General features: G+C 39.1%; 1 protein-coding gene across 35 annotated transcripts in view; it reads left to right on the forward strand.

Moving 5' to 3' along the window:
- LOC147364665 (uncharacterized) overlaps nt 1-18,797 on the forward strand; it is a 523,181-nt gene that overhangs the window by 321,642 nt on the left and 182,742 nt on the right. For 6 of the 35 annotated variants that reach the window (XR_015134834.1, XR_015134805.1, XR_015134810.1 and 3 more), the window contains 2 exons: nt 4,417-4,511; nt 13,745-14,360. The exons of 13 other annotated variants lie outside the window; for them this stretch is intronic. Coding sequence is in view for 1 of the 22 variants with exons in the window: in XM_086321634.1 (XP_086177760.1) it covers nt 13,745-13,815 (71 nt within the window). In the remaining 21 variants the exon portion in view is untranslated. Of the gene's footprint in view, nt 1-3,813; nt 3,967-4,416; nt 4,521-13,744; nt 14,361-18,797 lie in introns of those variants that run through there. 16 more of the 35 variants (XR_015134801.1, XR_015134803.1, XR_015134808.1 and 13 more) reach the window with 4 other exon arrangements.

Here is an 18,797-nt window from a genome sequence, read left to right on the forward strand (position 1 = left end):
GTCCGATGCTATAAAGAGCAATATTCAGAAACCTGAAATGTTAGGTCCATGAATCAAGGCAAATTGGAAGTGGTGGCAGGAGATGGCAAGAGTGAACATCGGCATTTTAGGAATCAGTGAAACAAAATGGACTGGAATGGGTGAATTTAACTCAGATGACCATTATATCTACTACTGTGGGCAAGAATCCCTTAGAAGAAATGGAGTAGCCATGCTAGTCAACAAAAGAGTCCAAAATGCAGTACCTGGATGCAACCTCAAAAACGACAGAATGATCTCTGTTTGTTTCCAAGACACACCATTCAATATCACAGTAATCCAAGTCTATGCCCTGACCAATAATGCTGAAGAAGCTAAAGTTGAATGGTTCTATGAAGATCTACAAGACCTTCTAGAACTAACACCCCCCAAAAATGTCCTTTTCATTATAGGGGAATGCAAAAGTAGGAAGTCAAGAAATACCTGGAGTACAGGCAGATTTGGCCTTGGAGTACAGAATGAAGCAAGGCAAAGGCTAACAGGGTTTTGCCAAGAGAATGCACTGGCCATAGCAAAAACCTGCTTTCAACAGCACAAGAGGAGACTCTACACATGGACATCACTAGGTGGTCAATACCAAAATCAGATTGATGATATTCTTTGCAGCCAAAGATGGAGAAGTTTTATACAATCAACAAAACAAGACTTGGAGCAGATTGTGGCTCAGATCATGAACTCCTTATTGCCAAATTCAGGCTGAAATTGAAGAAAGTAGGGAAAACCACTAGATCATTCAGGTATGACCTAAATCAAATTCCTTACAACTATACAGTGGAAGTGACAACTAGATTTAAGGGGTTAGATAAGATAGAGAGAGTGCCTGAATAACTATGGATGGAGATTTGTGACACTGTATAAGAGATAGGGATCAAGACCAACCCCAAGAGAAAGAAATGCAAAAAAGGAAAAATGGTTGTCTGATGAGGACTTACAAACAACTATGAAAAGAAGAGAAGCTAAAGGCAAAGGAGAAAAGGAAAGATATATCCATTTGAATGCAGAGTTCCAAAGAATAGCAAGGAGAGTAAAAAAAAGCCTTCCTCAGTGATCAATGCAAAGAAATAGAGGAAAACAACAGAATGGGAGAGACTAGAGTTCTCAAGAAAATTAGAGATACCAAGGGAACATTTCATGCAAAGATGGGCACAATAAAGGACAGAAATAGTATGGACCTAACAGAAGCAGAAGATATTAAGAAGAAATAGCAAGAATACACAGAAGAACTATACAAAAAAGATCTTCATGACCCAGATAACCATGATGATGTGATCACCCACCTACAGTCAGACACCCTGGAATGTGAAGTCAAGTGGTCTTAGGAAGCATCACTATGAACAAAGCTAGTGGAGGTGATGAAATTCCAGTTGAGCTATTTCAAATCCTAAAAGATGATGCTGTGAACCTGTTGACTCAACATGCCAGCAAATTTAGAAAACTCAGCAGTGGCCACAGGACTGGAAAAGGTTGGTTTTCATTCCAATCCCAAAGGAAGGCAATGCCAAAGAATGCTCAAACTGCCAAAGAATGCACAAAAGCACTCATCTCACATGCTGGTAAATAAATGCTCAAAATTGTCCAAGCCAGACTTCAATAGTATTTGAACCGTGCACTTCTAGATGTTTAAGCTGGATTTAGAAAAGGCAGAGGAACCAGAGATTAAATTGCCAACATCTGTTGGATCATCAAAAAAGCAAGAGAGTTCCAGAAGAACATTTCCTTCTGCTTTATTGACTATGGCAAAGCCTTTGACTGTGTGGATTACAACAAACTGTAGAAAATTCTTCAAGAGATGGGAATAGCAGACCACCTGACCTGCCTCCTGAGAAATCTGTTTGCAGGTCAAGAAGCAACAGTTAGAACTGGACATGGAACAACAGACTGGTTCCAAATCAAGAAAGGAGTTCATCAAAGCTATATATTGTCACCCTGCTTATTTAACTTATATACAGAGTACATCATGAATAATGCTGGATGGGATAAAGCACAAGCTGAAATCAAGATTGCCGGGAGAAGTATCAATAACCTCAGATATAAAAATGGCACCACGCTTATGGCAGAAAGTGAAGAAGAACTAAACAGCTTCTTGAGGAAAGTGAAAGTGGAGAGTGAAAAAGTTGGCTTAAAGCTCAACATTCAGAAAACTAAGATCGTGACATCTGGTCCCATCACTTCATGGGAAATAGATGGGGAAACAGCATCAGACTTTATTTTTGGGGGCTCCAAAATCACTGCAGATGGTGACTGCAGCCATGAAATTAAAAGATGCTTGCTCCTTGGAAGGAAAGTTATGACCAACCTAGACAGCATATTGAAAAGTAGAGACATTATTTTGTCAATAAATGTCTGTCTAGTCAAAGCTATGGTTTTTCCAGTAGTCATGTATAGATGTGAGAGTTGGACTATAAAGAAAGCTGAGCACCAAAGATTTGATGCTTTTGGACTGTGGGGTTGGAGAAGACCCTTGGAAAGCAAAGAGATCCAACCAGTGAATCCTAAAGGAAATCAGTCCTGAATATTCATTGGAAGGATTGATACTGTAAGTGAAAGTCCAAATTTTGGCCACCTGATACGAAGAACTGACTCATTTCAAAAGACCCTGATGCTGGGAAAAGATTGAAGGCAGGAGGAGAAGAGGACAACAGAGGATGAGATGGTTGGATGGCATCACTGATGCTATGGACATGTGTTTGAGTAAACTCCGGAAGTTGGTGATGGACAGGGAGGCCTGGCATGCTGCAGTCTATGGGGTTGCAAAGAGCCGGACATGATAGAGTGACTGAACTGAACTAAATAAATTCAGTCATGTCTGACTGTTTTTGACCCCATGGACAGTAGCCTGCCAGGCTCCTCTGTCCATGTGGATTCTCCAGGCAAGAATGGTGAAGTAAGTTGCCATGCCTCCTCCAGGAGATTGTCCTGACCCAGGGATCAAATATGCATCTCTTATTTCTCCTGCTTTGGCAGGTGGGTTCTTTACCACTAGTGCCACCTGGGAACCCCAGTGTCCCATTTAGGACATTGAAGAACCATATGACTGAGAGAAGCTGTAAGTCTAAGTATTTTTAAAATATCTTTGAGATTTGATGCCCCTTCTATTGCTTCCTAGATTGTATACAAGATATTTAGACATCTTGGTTGATGTCAGGTCATTCTGCTTGTTTTTTCCATAAAGACCAAGCTTCATCACGTTTAATTTGCTATTTACTGGGTACCAGGTTGGTCCTAGGCTAAATTAGCAAGTGAAACCTTTTGTGCTTTCCTTGTATTAATAAGTGCTCATCTCAGGTCTTTGCTCTAGAGCCAAGTGTCTCTTTTTCTTGCTCTACTTCCCAAAGCCTTCCCACATCCCACTGTAGTCAGCTGCACTTTGCCTCATTTCTGAAGTCTGTGGTGGTATCTGACTAGCCTCTCTGTCTTACTGAATATCAGAGTTGGAATGGACATCTATTTACTCATTAAATCAACATAATTTTTTTTTAGGTCATACTGTCAAATAGTGAAGTGAAAGTCACTCAGTTGTGTCCAACCCTTTGTGACCCCATGGACTTTACAGTCCATGGAATTCTTCAGGCAAGAATACTGGGGTAGTTAGCTTTTCACTTCTTGAGGGTATCTTCTGAACCCAGGGATTGAACCCAGGTCTCCCACATTGCAGGCAGATTCTTTACCAGCTGAGCCACAAGGGAAGCCCAAGAATACTGGAGTGGATAGCCTATCCTTTCTCTAGTGGATCTTCCCTACCCAGGAATCGAACCAAGGTCTCCTGCATTGCAGGTGGATTCTTTACCAACTGAGCTATCAGAGAAGCCCTACTGTCAAATATGTCCTAGGTACTGGGGCTATGGAGGTGAATGAAAGATGGTTTCTTACTTGCAAGGCGTTTAAAAATCACGGATTGCTGTGCAGCAGGATAAATGCTTGATACAGGTGAGCCTGAAAGTCTTCTTACAGAAGTGTTCACTAAAATTTGAAAGATAATTAAGATTAGAAACTTGGGAAAAGAAAAAAAGGCCAAGATGTCATTATATATTCACACCACTCCCTTGCCCCCAAGGACTGTGCTTTTGCATGAGAAAACATCCTGTACCATAAAATCCACACTGTCTTGCACTATTTCCTTAAGACATTTTCGTGAGTATAGTAATTTCTGAGAGAACTCAGTGCACAGTCAGGATTTTCCTGAAGGATTCTTACTTGTTACTGAAATGATCCTGCTCCTGTGTGCCATGAAATGCTGAAGCGTGGGTAGATGGTTGTGTGCGCCCAGTCAGCAGCCTTGGGCTGACTCCATCCAGTGGTTTAAAAATAGTCATAATGATGCTGCTGTTTGTTTTGCCTGCAGCATTTCCTCACAGCTGTTACTTTCCACTCTTCTAGATACAGGGATGCACTGTGAAGATCAGTGATGTTTCAGGATAAATCCTTCGAAAGCCTAGACTGTGGCAGTTCATTGAGGTTAATTATACTTCCTGGTGAGCATTTCTGTGGGCTTTTCTGAGCTGCTGTGAGTAACCAGAGTCCCGAGTCTTCCTTCGTAGTCTGAAATGGGAATATCCTGTATTATCTACTGCCAGTACTTTCACCAGGTGGCCCAGTCATACTTCTGAGAGTGTATTTCATCCAGGTTCTGATTAATGCCATCCATCGATTTCATATCATGGCCAAAACCCATACACACACCTGAGTAACCTGAGGGAAGTAGCAAATCCTGTATTTTAAAAACAAAAGTATCCAGGCAGTCCCAAGATGGTGGAGGAATAGGATAGGGAGACCACTTTCTCCCCCACAAATTCATCAAAAGAACATTTGAATGCTGAATTATTTCCACAAAACAATTTCTAAATGCTGGCAGAGCATTCTCTTAAAAGGAGGTAGGACGAAATATAAAAGACAAAAAGAGACAGAAAAGAGTTAGGGATGGAGACCCATCCTGGGGAGGGAGTCATGAAGGAGGAGAAGTTTCCAACCAGTAGGAAACCCTCTCACAGCCGGGTCTGTGGGGAGTTTTGGAATCTCAGAAGGCAACATAACCAGGAGGGAAAAAAGATAGAAAAAAAAAAAAAAAAAAAAAAAACCCTACAGGTGACATGCCTAACTGCAACTGCCAGCAGAGAAATAGCCCAGACACTCATGTCCAGCATCAGTGAGCGGGGGCTGGACAGGGAGGCCTGGGCTGCATCATCGGTGCTTAGGGTAAGGACTGGCTCTGAATGCCCTGAAGACAATCTGAGGGAGCTAACTTGATATAGTAACCCAAACTGTGGGATTTCCAGAGAGGAAAAAAAAGAGAACTTTCCTGTGAAAGGCTCCAATGTGCAGCCTGGCCGGCTCACAGAACAAAGGATTGAGTGAATATCAAATGAGAGTTAGGTGGCTTCGTACAGGCTCCCTCCCCGCGGCCCCCCTCCCCACCCCCACTGGAGGCAGAGAGTCAGGCATGCGACAGTCAGAGCTGGAAGGCAAGGGGCAATTTTGGCCCAGAGATGGGCATCCTCTACCAAACTGAGCAGGCTCCTTGTTGCTGACTATGTCTTCCTGGGATCCTGGACGGTTGACATCTGCCAGGAGGGTCACAACCTGAGAGCAGCTCCCCAGAGGAGACACACAGCATACCTGAGATGGTGCTCTCCTGGCACACCTGGGACATGGCCCACCTGGGACAGTGTCCTTGGCAAGCACCTGGTCACCTGAGCTGCTTGGACCTGGGAAGAGCACAGAACACACGCCCAACCTAGTCTGTGCCCATGCAGAGTACCCGAGAACCTGAACCTGAGCAGCTTAGACCTGGGAAGTGCATGAACGCAAGGTCCAAACAGTACCCCTGCAGAGCAACCTGGAGCCTGAGCAGTGCAGACCGGGAAAGCACACGCCACCGCCATGAGCTGAGGCAAACCTAGTGTGGTTCATATACTGTGCGCCCTCCCCCCACACACCAGTGATATTTGTTTGCAGTGTTCCTCCCTCCCCACAACCCAACCGAAGAAGTGAGCCTAAATATGTGACCACTTTCACCCCCTTGTATCAGGGCGGAGGTTAGACACTGAAGAGACTTGCAAACAGAGGAAGTCAAAATAAAGAAGAGGGAATCTGCTCAGCAGGTGACAGGTGCAACAGATGAAAACCCTGTAGTTAACATTGATTAAGCATAGGAAGGGACCTGTAGACCTTGAGAAGAAGTACAAACTAGAACAAGGAACTATCTGAAACTGGACTGACCCCACACTGCCCTCAACAGCTCCAGAGAAATTTCTAGATATATTTTTACTATTATCATTTTTAATTTTTTAAGTTCTTTATTACTCATTTAATTTTCATTTTTATAACATACTCTTACCTTGCAAAAAAAGGACCTATTTTAAAAGCAAATTTCATATATATACATATATATTATACTTTTTGTGATTGACTTTGTTTTGTGTTTTAAATATTGTATTTCTGAGAGTCTAACCTCCACTCTAGATTTTTAATCTTTGCTTTTTGGTATTTGTTATAGATTTTGTACCTTTAAGAATCTAATCTTCAGTATCCATTTTCACTTATGGGTGTGATTACTGGCTTGATTGCTCTCTCCCCTTTTGACTCTACCTTTTCTCCCCCAGGTCACCTCTATCTCCTCCCTCCCCCTAGTCTTTTCTACTTAAATCTGTGAATCTCTCAAGGTGTTCTGGGCTATGGAGAACATTTAGCAAACTGATTACTGGCCTGATTGGTCTATCCCCTTTTGACTCCCCCTTTTCTCCTCCTGGTCACCAATAGTTCCCTCCTCCCTCTTCTCTTCTCTGTGTAACTCTGTGAACCTCTATGGGTGTTCCAGACTGTGGAGAGCACATAGGGAATTGATTACTGGCTAGATCGCTCTCTCCCATTTTGACACCCCGTCTTCTCTTCCTGATCACATCTATCTCCCTCCTCCGTCTTCTCTTCTCCATGTAACTCTGTGAACCTCTCTGGGTGTCCCTCACTGTGGAGACTTATTTTTACCATTAACCTAAATGTTTTATCATCTGTGCTGTATGGATGGAGAAGTCTTGGGGCTACTATAAGAATAAGACTGAAAGCCAGAGGCAGGAGGCTTAAATCCAAAATTTGAGGGCACCGGAGAACTCCTGATTCCAGGGAACATTAATTGATAGGAGCTCATCCAAATGTCTCCATAGCTACATTGAAACCAAGCTCCACCCAAGAGCCAACAAATTCCAGAGCAACACATACCATGCTAATTCTCCAGAAACCAAGGAACACAGCAATGAGCATTAAAATACAGGCTACCCAAAGCAATGCCAAACTCATAGACACCCAAAACTCACTACTGGACACTTCATTGCACTCCAGAGAGAAGAGATCCAGCTCCACTCACCAAAACACAGATGCAAGCTCCCCTAACCAGGAAACCTTGACAAGCCACTAGTCCAACCCCACCCACAGGGAGCATGCTCCACAATAAAGAGGAACCACCAACTTCCAGTCTACAAAAAAGGCCACCCCAAACAGAGCAATCTAAACAAAATGAAAAGGCAGAGAAATAGTCAGCAGGTAAAAAAACATGATAAATGTCCTCCAAACCAAACCAAAAAGGAAGACATAGGGAGTCTACCTGAAAAATAAGTCGGAATAATGATAGTAAAGATGATCCAAAATCTTGAAAACAAAATGGAGTTACAGATAAATAGCCTGGAGACAAGGATTGAGAATATGTAAAAAATGTTTAACAAGGACATAGAAGAAATAAATAAGAGTCAATCAATAATGAATAATGCAATAACTGAGATCAAAAGTACTCTGGAGGAAACCAACAGTAGAATAACTGAGGCAGAAGATAGGATAAGTGAGGTGGAAGATAGAATTTTGTAAATAAATGAAGGAGAGAGGAAAAAAGAATTTAAAAAAATGAGGACAACATCAGAGACTTCTGGGACAATGTTAAATGCCCCAACATTCGAATCACAGGAGTCCCAGAAGAAGAAGACAAAAAGAAAGGCCATGAGAAAATACTTGAGATAATAGTTGAAAACTTCCTTAAAATGGGGAAGGAAATAGTCACTCAAGTCCACAAAACCCAGAGAGTCCCAAACAGGATAATCCCAAGGCAAAACACCCCAAGACACATATTAATCAAACTAAAGAAGATCAAACACACAGGGCAAGTATTAAAAGCAGCAAGGGAAAAGCAACACATAACACTCAAGGGGATCCCCATAAGGATAACAGCTGATTTTTCAATAGAAACTCTTCAGGCCAGAAGGCAATGGCAGGACATATTTAAAGTGATGAAAGAGAAAAACCTACAACCCAAATTACTGTACCCAGCAAGGATCTCATTCAAATATGAAGGAGAAATCAAAAGCTTTACAGACAAGCAAAAGCTGAGAGAATTCAGCACCACCAAAGCAGCTCATCAACAAATGTTAAAGCATCTTCTCTAGACAGGAAACGCTGAAAAGGTTTATAAAATTGAATCCAAAACAACAAAGTAAATGGCAACAGGATCATACTTATCAATAATTACCTATATGTAAATGGGTTGAATGCCCCAACCAAAAGACAAAGACTGGCTGAACGGATACAAAACAAGACCTATATATGCTGTCTACAAGAGACTCACCCAAACCAAGGGACACATTCAGACTGAAAGTGAAGGGCTGGAAAAAGATATTTCAGACAAATGGAGATCAAAATAAAGCAGGAGTAGCAATACTCAGATAAAATAGACTTTGAAATAAAGGCCATTAAAAAACAAACAAACAACAACAACAACAAAAAAAAACAAAGAAGGACACTACAAAATGATCAAAGGATCAATCCAAGAAGAAGATATAACAATTATAAATATATATGCACCCAACATAGGAGCACCTCAATATGTAAGGCAAATGCTAACAAGTATGAAAAGGGAAGTTAACAGTAACACAATAGTGGGAGACTTTAATACCTGACTCACACCTATGGATATGTCAACCAAACAGAAAATTAGCAAGGAAACACAAACTTGAAATAATACACTTTACCAGTTAGACCTAATTGATATGTATAGAACATTTCACCTTTTCCTCAAGTGCACATGGAACATTCTCCACGATAGATCACATCCTGGCCCATAAATCTAGCTTTGGTATTTTCAAAAAAACTGAAATCATTTCAAGCATCTTTTCTGATTACAATGCGGTAATATTAGATGTCAACTACAGGAAACAAACTATTAAAAATACAAACAAATAGAGGCTAAACAACACGCTTCTGAATAACCAACAAGTCACGAGAGAAATAAAAAGGAAATAAAAATATGCATAGAAAGAAATGAAAATGAAAACATGACAATCCAAAACCTATGTGGTTGAGTAAAAGCAGTGCTAAGGGGAAGACTGGTAGCAACACAAGCTTACCTCAAGAAATAGAGAAAAATTAAATAAGTAACCTAACTTTACACCTAAAGTGACTAGAAAAAGAAGAAATGAAGAACCCCAGGGTTAGTAGGGGAAGAAATCATAAAAATTAGGGCAGAAATAAATGAAAAAGAAACAAAGGTGACTGTAGTAAAAATCAACAAAACTAAAAGCTGGTTCTTTGAGAAGATAAATAAAATAGACAAACCATTAGCCAGACTCATCAAGAAAAAAAAAAGGGAGAAGAATCAAATTAACAAAATTAAAAATAAAAATGGAGAAATCACAACAGACAATACAGAAATACAAAGGATCATGAGACTACTATCAGCAACTATATGACAATGAAATGGACAACTTGGAAGAAATGGACAAATTCTTAGAAAAGTATAACCTTCCAAAACTGAGCCAGGAAGAAATAGGAAATCTTAACAGAATCATCACAAGCATGGAAATTGAAACTGCAATAAAAAAATCTTCTAACAAATAAAAGCCCAGGACCAGATGGCTTCACAGGTGAATTCTACCAAAAATTTAGAGAAGAGCTAACATCTATCCGACTCAAACTCTTCTAGAAAATTGAAGACGATGGTAAACTCCCAAACTCATTTTATGAGGCCACCATCACCCTAATACCAAGACCAGACAAAGATGCCACAAAAAAAGAAAACTACAGGCAAATATCACTGATGAACATAGATGCAAAAGTCCTCAACAAATTTCTAGCAAACAGAACCCAAACAACATATTAAAAAGATTATACATCATGACCAAGTGGGCTTTATCCCAGGGATGCAAGGATTCTTCAATATCTGCAAATCAATCAATGTAATACACCACATTAACAAATTGAAATATAAAAACCATATGATTATCTCAATAATGCAGAGGAAATCTTTGACAAAACTCAATACCCATTTATGATAAAAACTCTCCAGAAAGCAGGCATAGAAAGAACATACCTCAATAAGAGCCATATATGATAAACCCACAGTAAACATTATCCTCAATGGCAAAAAATTGAAAGCATTTCCCTTAAAGTCAGGAACAAGACAAGGGTGCCCACTCTTACCACTACTATTCAACATAGTTTTGGAAGTTTTAGCCACAGCAATCGGAGAAGAAAAAGAAATAAAAAGAATCCAGGTTGGAAAAGAAGAAGTAAAACTCTGACTGTTTGCATATAACATGATCCTCTACATAGAAAACCCTCAAGACACCACCAGAAAATTACTAGAGCTAATCAATGAATATAGTAAAGTTGCAGGATATAAAATTAACACACAGAAATCCCTTGCATTCCTATACACTAACAATGAGAAAACAGAAAGAGAAATTAAGGAAACAATCTCATTCATCATTGTGACCAAAAGAATAAAATGCTTAGGAATAAATCAACCTAAAGAAACAAAAGACTTATATATAGAAAACTATAAAACACTGATGAAAGAAATCAAAGATGACACAAATAGGTGGAGAAATATATACCATGGTCATAGATCGGAGAATCAATATAGTGAAAATGAGTATACTACTCAAAGCAATCTATAGATTCAGTGCTACTGCTGCTAAGTCGCTTCAGTCGTGTCTGACTCTGTGTGACCCCATAGACGGCAGCCCACCAGGCTCCGCCGTCCCTGGGATTCTCCAGACAAGAACACTGGAGTGGGTTGCCATTTTCTTCTCCAATGCATGAAAGTGAAAAGTGAAAGTGAAGTCTCTCAGTTGTGTCTGACTCTTTGTGACCCCATGGACTGCAGCCTACCAGGCTCCTCTGTCCATGGGAGTTTCCAGGCAAGATTCAATGCAATCCCCATCAAACTACCTATGGTAATTTTCAGAGAACTAAAACAAATAATTTCACAGTTTGTATGGAAATACAAAAAACCTCGTATAGCCAAGGCAATCTTGAGAAAGAAAAATGAAATGGCAGGAATCAAGCTGCCTGACTTCAGACTATACTACAAAGCTACAGTCATTAAGACAGTTTGGTACTGGCACAAAGACAGAAATATAGATCAATGGGACAAAATAGAAAGCCCAGAGATAAATCCACACACCTATGGACACCTTATCTTTGACAAAGGAGGCAAGACTATACAATGGGTTAAAGACAATCTCTTTAACAAGTGGTGCTGGGAAAACTGGTCAACCACCTGTAAAGGAATCAAACTAGAACACTTTCTAACACCATACACAAAAATAAACTCAAAATGGATAAAGTTGTAAATGTAGGACCAGAAACTATAAGACTCCTGAAAGAAAACATAGGCAGAACACTCACTGACATAAATCACAGCAGGATCCTCTATGACCCACCTCCCAGAGTAGTGGAAATAAAAGCAAAAATAAACAAATGGGACCTAATTAAACTTAAAAGCTTTTGCACAATGAAGGAAACTATAAGCAAGGGAAAAAGAGCCTTCAGAATGGGAGAGAATAATAGCAAATGGAGCAACTGACAAAGAATTAACCTCCAGAATATACAAGCAGCTCATGCAGCTCAATTCCAGAAAAATAAATCACCCAATCAAAAAATGGGCCAAAGAACTAAACAGACATTTCTCCAAAGAAGACATACAGATGGCTAACAAACACATGAAAAGATGCTCAACATCACTCATTATCAGAGAAATGCAAATCAAAACCACAATGAGGTACCATCTCATGCTGGTCAGAATGGCTGCTATCCAAAAGTCTACAAGCAATAAATGCTGGAGAGGGTGTGGAGAAAAGGGAACCCTCTTACACTGTTGGTGGGAATGCAAACTAGTATAGCCACTATGGAGAACAGTGTGGAGATTCCTTAAAAAACTGGAAATAGAACTGCCATTCTACTCAGCAACCCCACTTCTGGGCATACACATCGATGAAACCAGAATTGAAAGAGACATGTATCCCCCAATGTTCATTGCAGCACTGTTTACAATAGCTAGGACATGGAAGCAACCTAGATGTTCATTGGCAGACAAATGGATAAGAAAGCTGTGGTACATATACACAATGGAATATTACTCAGCTCTTAAAAAGACTGCATTTGAATCAGTTCTAATGAGGTGGATGAAACTGGAGCCTATTATACAGAGTGAAGTAAGCCAGAAAGAAAAACACCAATACAGTATATTAACACATATATATGGAATTTAGAAAGATAGTAACGATGACCTTATATGCCAGACAGCAAAAGAGAAACAGATATAAACAACAGACCTTTGGACTCTGTGGGAGAATGCAAGGGTGTGATGATTTGAGAGAATAGCATTGAAACATGTATATTACCATATGTGAAATAGATGAAAAGTCCAAGTTTGATGCATGAAACAGGGCACTCAAAGCGGTGCACTGGGACAACCCAGAGGGATGGGATGGGGAGGGTGGTGGGAGTGGGGTTTGGGTTGGGGGACACATGTACACCCATTGCTGATTCATGTCAGTGTATGGCAAAAACCACTAAAATATTGTAAAGTGATTAGCTTTCAATTAAAATAAATAAATTAATTTAAAAAATAAGAACAAAAATATCATATGTCTGTGCTATGCAGTCATTCTGATTTGAATTGCAAATTTATAGTTAAAAGTATTGTCATCTTTGGAGTGATTAAAAAGTATTTGGAGAGGAATCAGGAAGTGGCAGTTAGCTGAAAGGACTGAAAAAAGATGAGAGTTTCTGGAATATATGTAAAAATTACATTTTGTGCATGATTTAGGTTTGTTTCTACTTCACATGCATTGCAGTTTTTGAACACTTATGTGATAAAATGACTTGATCAATTATTATGATAATGACACTTGAGTCAAATTATGAGTTTAATTATAATTATCATCTTTATACAGAGTTAATTAATCATAAAAGAGTACATTATATAATCTTTCTGTTTAATGAAATTCATTATAGAGGCTCCCAAAGGACTAAATATAGTTTAAAACAAATTAAACCTGTGACTGGGGTTACAACTATTAATGCAAATGTGGTCTGGATTAGTCACTAAAAAGGACTGAATAAGACATTAGGCCCCAAAACGTTAAAGCATCAGACCCTGATGACATGTCTTTTTCCTCTGGTAAGCAGAACACATCATTTAGTGACTTTCTGAGTAGTCTTGAAATTTAGTGATAAAGCTGAGACTGTATAATTTAACTAGCATAGATAATACAAATGGCTGTGTTCAACTGTGAATGTAAAGAGCTACATTTTAAAGAGTTGGAGTCATTTACACGTATTGAAAGAGGAATCTATTAGAGGATATAAGCTTTGCACCACTGACTATCAAACCCTCATGTTCAGAGAAGCAATAAATAACAGTAATGTTCGTGGTACTATACAGGTATCAAGACAGAAAATGTGTGGAGAACAAAAGAAAGAGAAGATAGAGACCTATGTTCCTGGGAGAACTAAACCCTGCTGGTCTGTGCACAGACGAAATCCTGCATTTTCAGAAGTTCCTAATTGGGATTTGTGCCAATATTCCTCTGTATATCTGAATGAATTAGCCTTGCTCCCAGGATTGAAGTGAAATGAGTCACAGCTAAAAGAAATCAGAGCCTTGGATGAGACAGAAGCACAGTACTAGGTAGACCCTAGAGAGACCATGGGACCCTATCTGTTCAAAAACAGACTTGAAAAGTCTGAAAATGGCACACAGCATGTCAAACCTTTCCTCCATGGTTTGGCCTGTGTTCTACTCTTTGGGTGGGCTTTCCTGACTCAGTTTCGATCCCTGGGTCAGGAAAATCCCCTGGAAAAGGAAATGGCACCCCACTCCAGTACTCTTGCCTGGAGAATCCCATGGATGGAGGAGCCTGGTGGGCTACAGTCCATGGGATCGCAAAAGAAATGGACACAACTAAATAGCAATAATTACTCTCTGGGTTGATCCTTGTTTAGTATTGTATTTTGGGACACTGTCGTTAATAGGTTTGCCTATATCTATGGTTCTCTCTCTTCATATAGTTTTATTTTTGCATTTTTAAAATAACCATTTTATGATTTGGATAGAAACTCTTTACTTATTTTGTAGTGACTTTATGGACCTTCTGTTTTTTAAAAAAATTGTAGTAGGCTTTATTTTGATTTGAAAAATAATAATTCACTCTAGAAAAAATAGAAAATAAAAATGAAGATAAAAGATAGTAATAATGAACACCAATATACTGTTTACTATGGTGCCAGGTATTATTTCTAAAGGCTATAATATTCTGAATCATTCTACAAAGTTCAAAGTAGTTTCCAAAGACTTTTAGTTCCTTTACCCATTTGAGGGGAAGTACAGGATAGATGCTGAACAAATACTTAGTGAATATTGGTCAAATAAAACCAACACTTTAAGACAGTTGGTATATATGCTCCAGACTTTGATTACAAAAGTGGGATCACACTGGGAAAGGGAGGAGTAGTGAGCTATTTAATGGAAGCAAAGTTTACATTTAGGATGATGGAAAAATTCTGGAAATGGATTGTATAACATTATGGATGTACTTAATGCCACTGAATTGAATACTTAAAAATGACTAAAATGGTTTATAGCTATTTTAACACAAAAAATACTAAAAAAGAATTTTTTTATCAAAGGACCCTATGATACAAAGCATTTGGAAACATATATTTTCTAAAAAATGAACACATTTTTAACCCATTCTAAGGTCACTAAGTGGACAAGATAGATAAGAATCTATGGGAATCATTATCATTTTCTCCATTCCCTCTAACATACTTGAGGATTTTGCAGTGATTTGAAAAGAGTGCTTCCATTAAGTCATGGTTTTCATGTGGTCAGGAGAAGGTGGGTGGTGGTGTTGGAGCCCCCGCATTAGTGATTCTGATAGGGCCATCTTAGTTGAGAGTCGCTTGTCTATGATATTCACTTAGGATAGACCATATATTATTTTGATTATTTCCATGTTCCATGTGATCTTTTCCTGAACTTGGGGGAAACGTAAGGTTTTAAGTAATAATACACTATCCCATGTAGATTATTTAATATTGCTTGGCTGGTGCTGCATACAGTGAAATGCCAGAAAAGTGTAGGAGTAACCACTGGATAGAAAGGCTTTCTCATGGAAAGATATACACAGGTTGAGGGGAAAGAAACCAGGATTCTATTTCCATCTATTCTGATAACACTCTGCTGCCTCTTATTTAACTGATTCACAGCTATGGCCTAAATGTTCATTTTCTCCCAAATTCATGAGTTGAAATTCTAACCCTCAAGGTGATGGTATTGGTAGGAATTTCGGGAGGTAATTAGGTCATGAGGGCAACGCCTTCATGAATGGGATTAGTGTTCACTTAAGAGGTCAGAGTTTCCTATCTTCTGTCATCTTGTAAAGATACAGCAGAAAGATACCATCTATGAAGCAAGAAGCATGTTCTCACCAGATGCTGAATCTGCTAACACCATGATCTTGGACTTCCCAGCCTCAGAACTGTCAGAAATAAATGCTTGCTGTTTGTAAGTCATCAAGTTTTTGGTTTTGTTGTAGCAGCCTGAATGGACTGAGACATCCCCATATAGAGAGTTAAGTGTTGCTGAAACTCAGTCTCTGTTCTCTGGTGCCGAACAGAAACATGGAGACGAAGTTTTGGGTGAAGTAGAAAAGAGTAGCTTTGATTGTTTTGCTAAGCAAGGGGTGCCACAGTGGGCTAATGCCCTGAAGACCGTGTGACCCACCCTAGAGGAGGTAGTGAGGACTTTTATAATGTGAAAGGAGCAGGGCATGATCAGCTTGTGGACAGTTCTTGGATTGGTTGGCATGGTGAAGTTTCAAGCCTGATCAACCTTCTGGTTTCAGCCAGTCTAGGGCCTATGTTCTAGTGTTCAGCAGTTTTCATCTTTCTATAAAAAAAATTAGGAATGTATGTCAGGCCTTTATCTATATTTTGGAGGGAACTGGGAGCTCAGTGATGCTGTTATGTGGCAGAATTATAGTCTAAATTGTTACCAGTTCTTTAGTCCAGCAGCTATTCTTTGTTTCTAACCTTTACATTTTCCAATCATTAATTCTTGAGTCAACATTTTACTTCAAAAGACAAGGACACAGGGGCTTGTACACAGTTTCATAAGTTTCTGAGTCTCTCTGATTTTTGAAAACATAGAAGAGGCATGTGTTGTCATGGTGATGGGATAATAACAGGAAATATTGGTATTTAACAGTGTTTTGAGCTATGTAAGTTTCTATAAAAGCTAGATATGAGATATGACTTCACCTAAATTGGTAATACTGGTGAGAGAGAGAAAGTTGATAAAACATCCTAAGATTCAGCCAGCTAGAATTATAAAGTAAAGGTATCAATTTTAGTAAAAAATTGTAATACTGGTATTTGAGTGTTTACGAAGTAGGTCACTCCTGTATTAGTTTCTTAGGACTACCATAAGAAATTAGTACAAACTGGGTGGATTAGAACAACAGAAATTTATTGTCTCACAGTCCTGGAGTCTATAAGTCCAAAATCATGGAGTTGGAGTTGGCAGGGCTAGACTCCCTCTGAAACCTGTAGGGGAGAATCCTTCTGTGCCTCTTTTATTAGTAGCTTCTGGTGTTTGCTGGCATTCCTTAACATTCCTTGGCTTTAAGGGCATCACTCCAACCTCTGACTCCATCACATGGCTATCTTCTCCATGGTGCCTTTATCTGTGTCTCTTCTCTTTTTATAAGGACACCAGTCATATTGGATTAAGGGTTCCCCCTGTTCAATATGACTTTATCTTAACTAATTGTGTCTAGTCACATTCTGTGATATCAGAGGTTAGGATTTCATACCTTTTGGGGAGGATACAATTCAACCCATAGCATATGTTAAGTTGGTTCTCAAATACAGGGTCACAGATTTTTAGCTATATTAATTTAATAGAAGTAATCTAACTTTTACAGAGGTTTAACTGAGATACAGAGAACTAAAGTGAATAGGCATGGCCAGGTAACCTCTTAAATGCAGATAAGATGCTCACAGAGAGTTGCGTTCTTCCTTGGAACAAAATGTATGTCAGTATCCATTGAATTCTGGGAAATGGGGAGGCTCTAAGTGTAAACTCCTGTATGTAATTTTGTATGTGTAAGCATCATATATATATGTCAGTGTAAGCTTATCTAAGTATAAAGGTGGTAAGGCAAAATCTGTTTACCTATTTATGAAATCTGTCTGACAAGATGATTTCCAGATGGCAATGTTTTGTTTCCTTCTGTACAGACTGATGACAGTATGATTAAATAGGAAGTGCTGGTTGGGAGTAAGTTTGAGATTTTGCAGTATTGCTAATTTGCTGAATGGTATTAAAATGCAGAGACATTACTTTGCCAACAAAGCAACATTGGACAAAATTAGTAATTAGAAAAAATTACTTTGTCTAGTCAAAGCTTTGGTTTTTCCAGTAGTCATGTATGGATGTGAGAGATGGACTATAAAGAAAGCTGAGCACTAAAGAATTGATGCTTTTGAACTGTGGTGTGGGAGAGAACTCTTGAGAGTCCCTTGGACTGCAAGGAGATCCAACCAGTCCATCCTAAAGCAAGTCAGGCCTGAATATTCATTGGAAGGACTGATGCTGAAGCTGAAACCCCAATACTTTGGCCACCTGATTTGAAGAACTGATTCATTGGAAAAGACCCTGATGCTGGGAATGATTAAAGGTGGGAGGAGAAGGGGATGACAGAGGATGAGATGGTTGGATGGCATCACCAACTCAATGGACATAAGTTTGAGTAGGCTCCAGGAGTTGGTGATAGACAGGGAAGCCTGGGATGCTGCAGTCCATGGGGTCACAAAGAGTTGGACACGACTGAGTGACTGAACTAAACTGAACTGATAGGTAGACCTAGAATTCATCATATCAACTGGGATATTTTTGGAAGTAAAAGAGGCTGCCATTAAGAATTATGCCATCAGAAAAATAGGCATAAATCAGGAATGTCCAGGCAAATTAAGATGTATATATTAAATTATTTTTAAGTAGATAAGATTTTTAATTGGAGTTCCATATTCAAACTCTCAGAAACTAATGAATAGACAGAGAAGTAGAAGGATATAGTAGACCTGAAAAGCACTATGAACCAATTTATCATGGTTAGATTTATGCAATTTTCACACAACACTAGAATACAAATTCTATTCAAGTTCCCACAGACTGTAAACTAGGAGACATGGGAACATATCCAGAAACATAAAGCAAGGTACAAAAATTTCATGGTGTAAAGGTATTGAAATCATACAGTCTGTTCTCTTATCATTGTGGAATTATGTTAGAAATCAATATCAAAAGATATTGGGAAATAACACATATTTTCAAGTGCAGTGTGATATTTACCAAGAGAGATCTTATACTTAGCTATCGAAAGCCTCAATAAAGTTAGAATGAAAAAAAAAAAACACAGAGGATGATTTCA

This window comes from Bos grunniens, chromosome 10 (assembly GCF_055505025.1).
Source record: "Bos grunniens cultivar Pamir isolate PY7600 chromosome 10, Bosgru_T2T1.0, whole genome shotgun sequence".
NCBI classification, from domain to species: domain Eukaryota; kingdom Metazoa; phylum Chordata; class Mammalia; order Artiodactyla; family Bovidae; genus Bos; species Bos grunniens.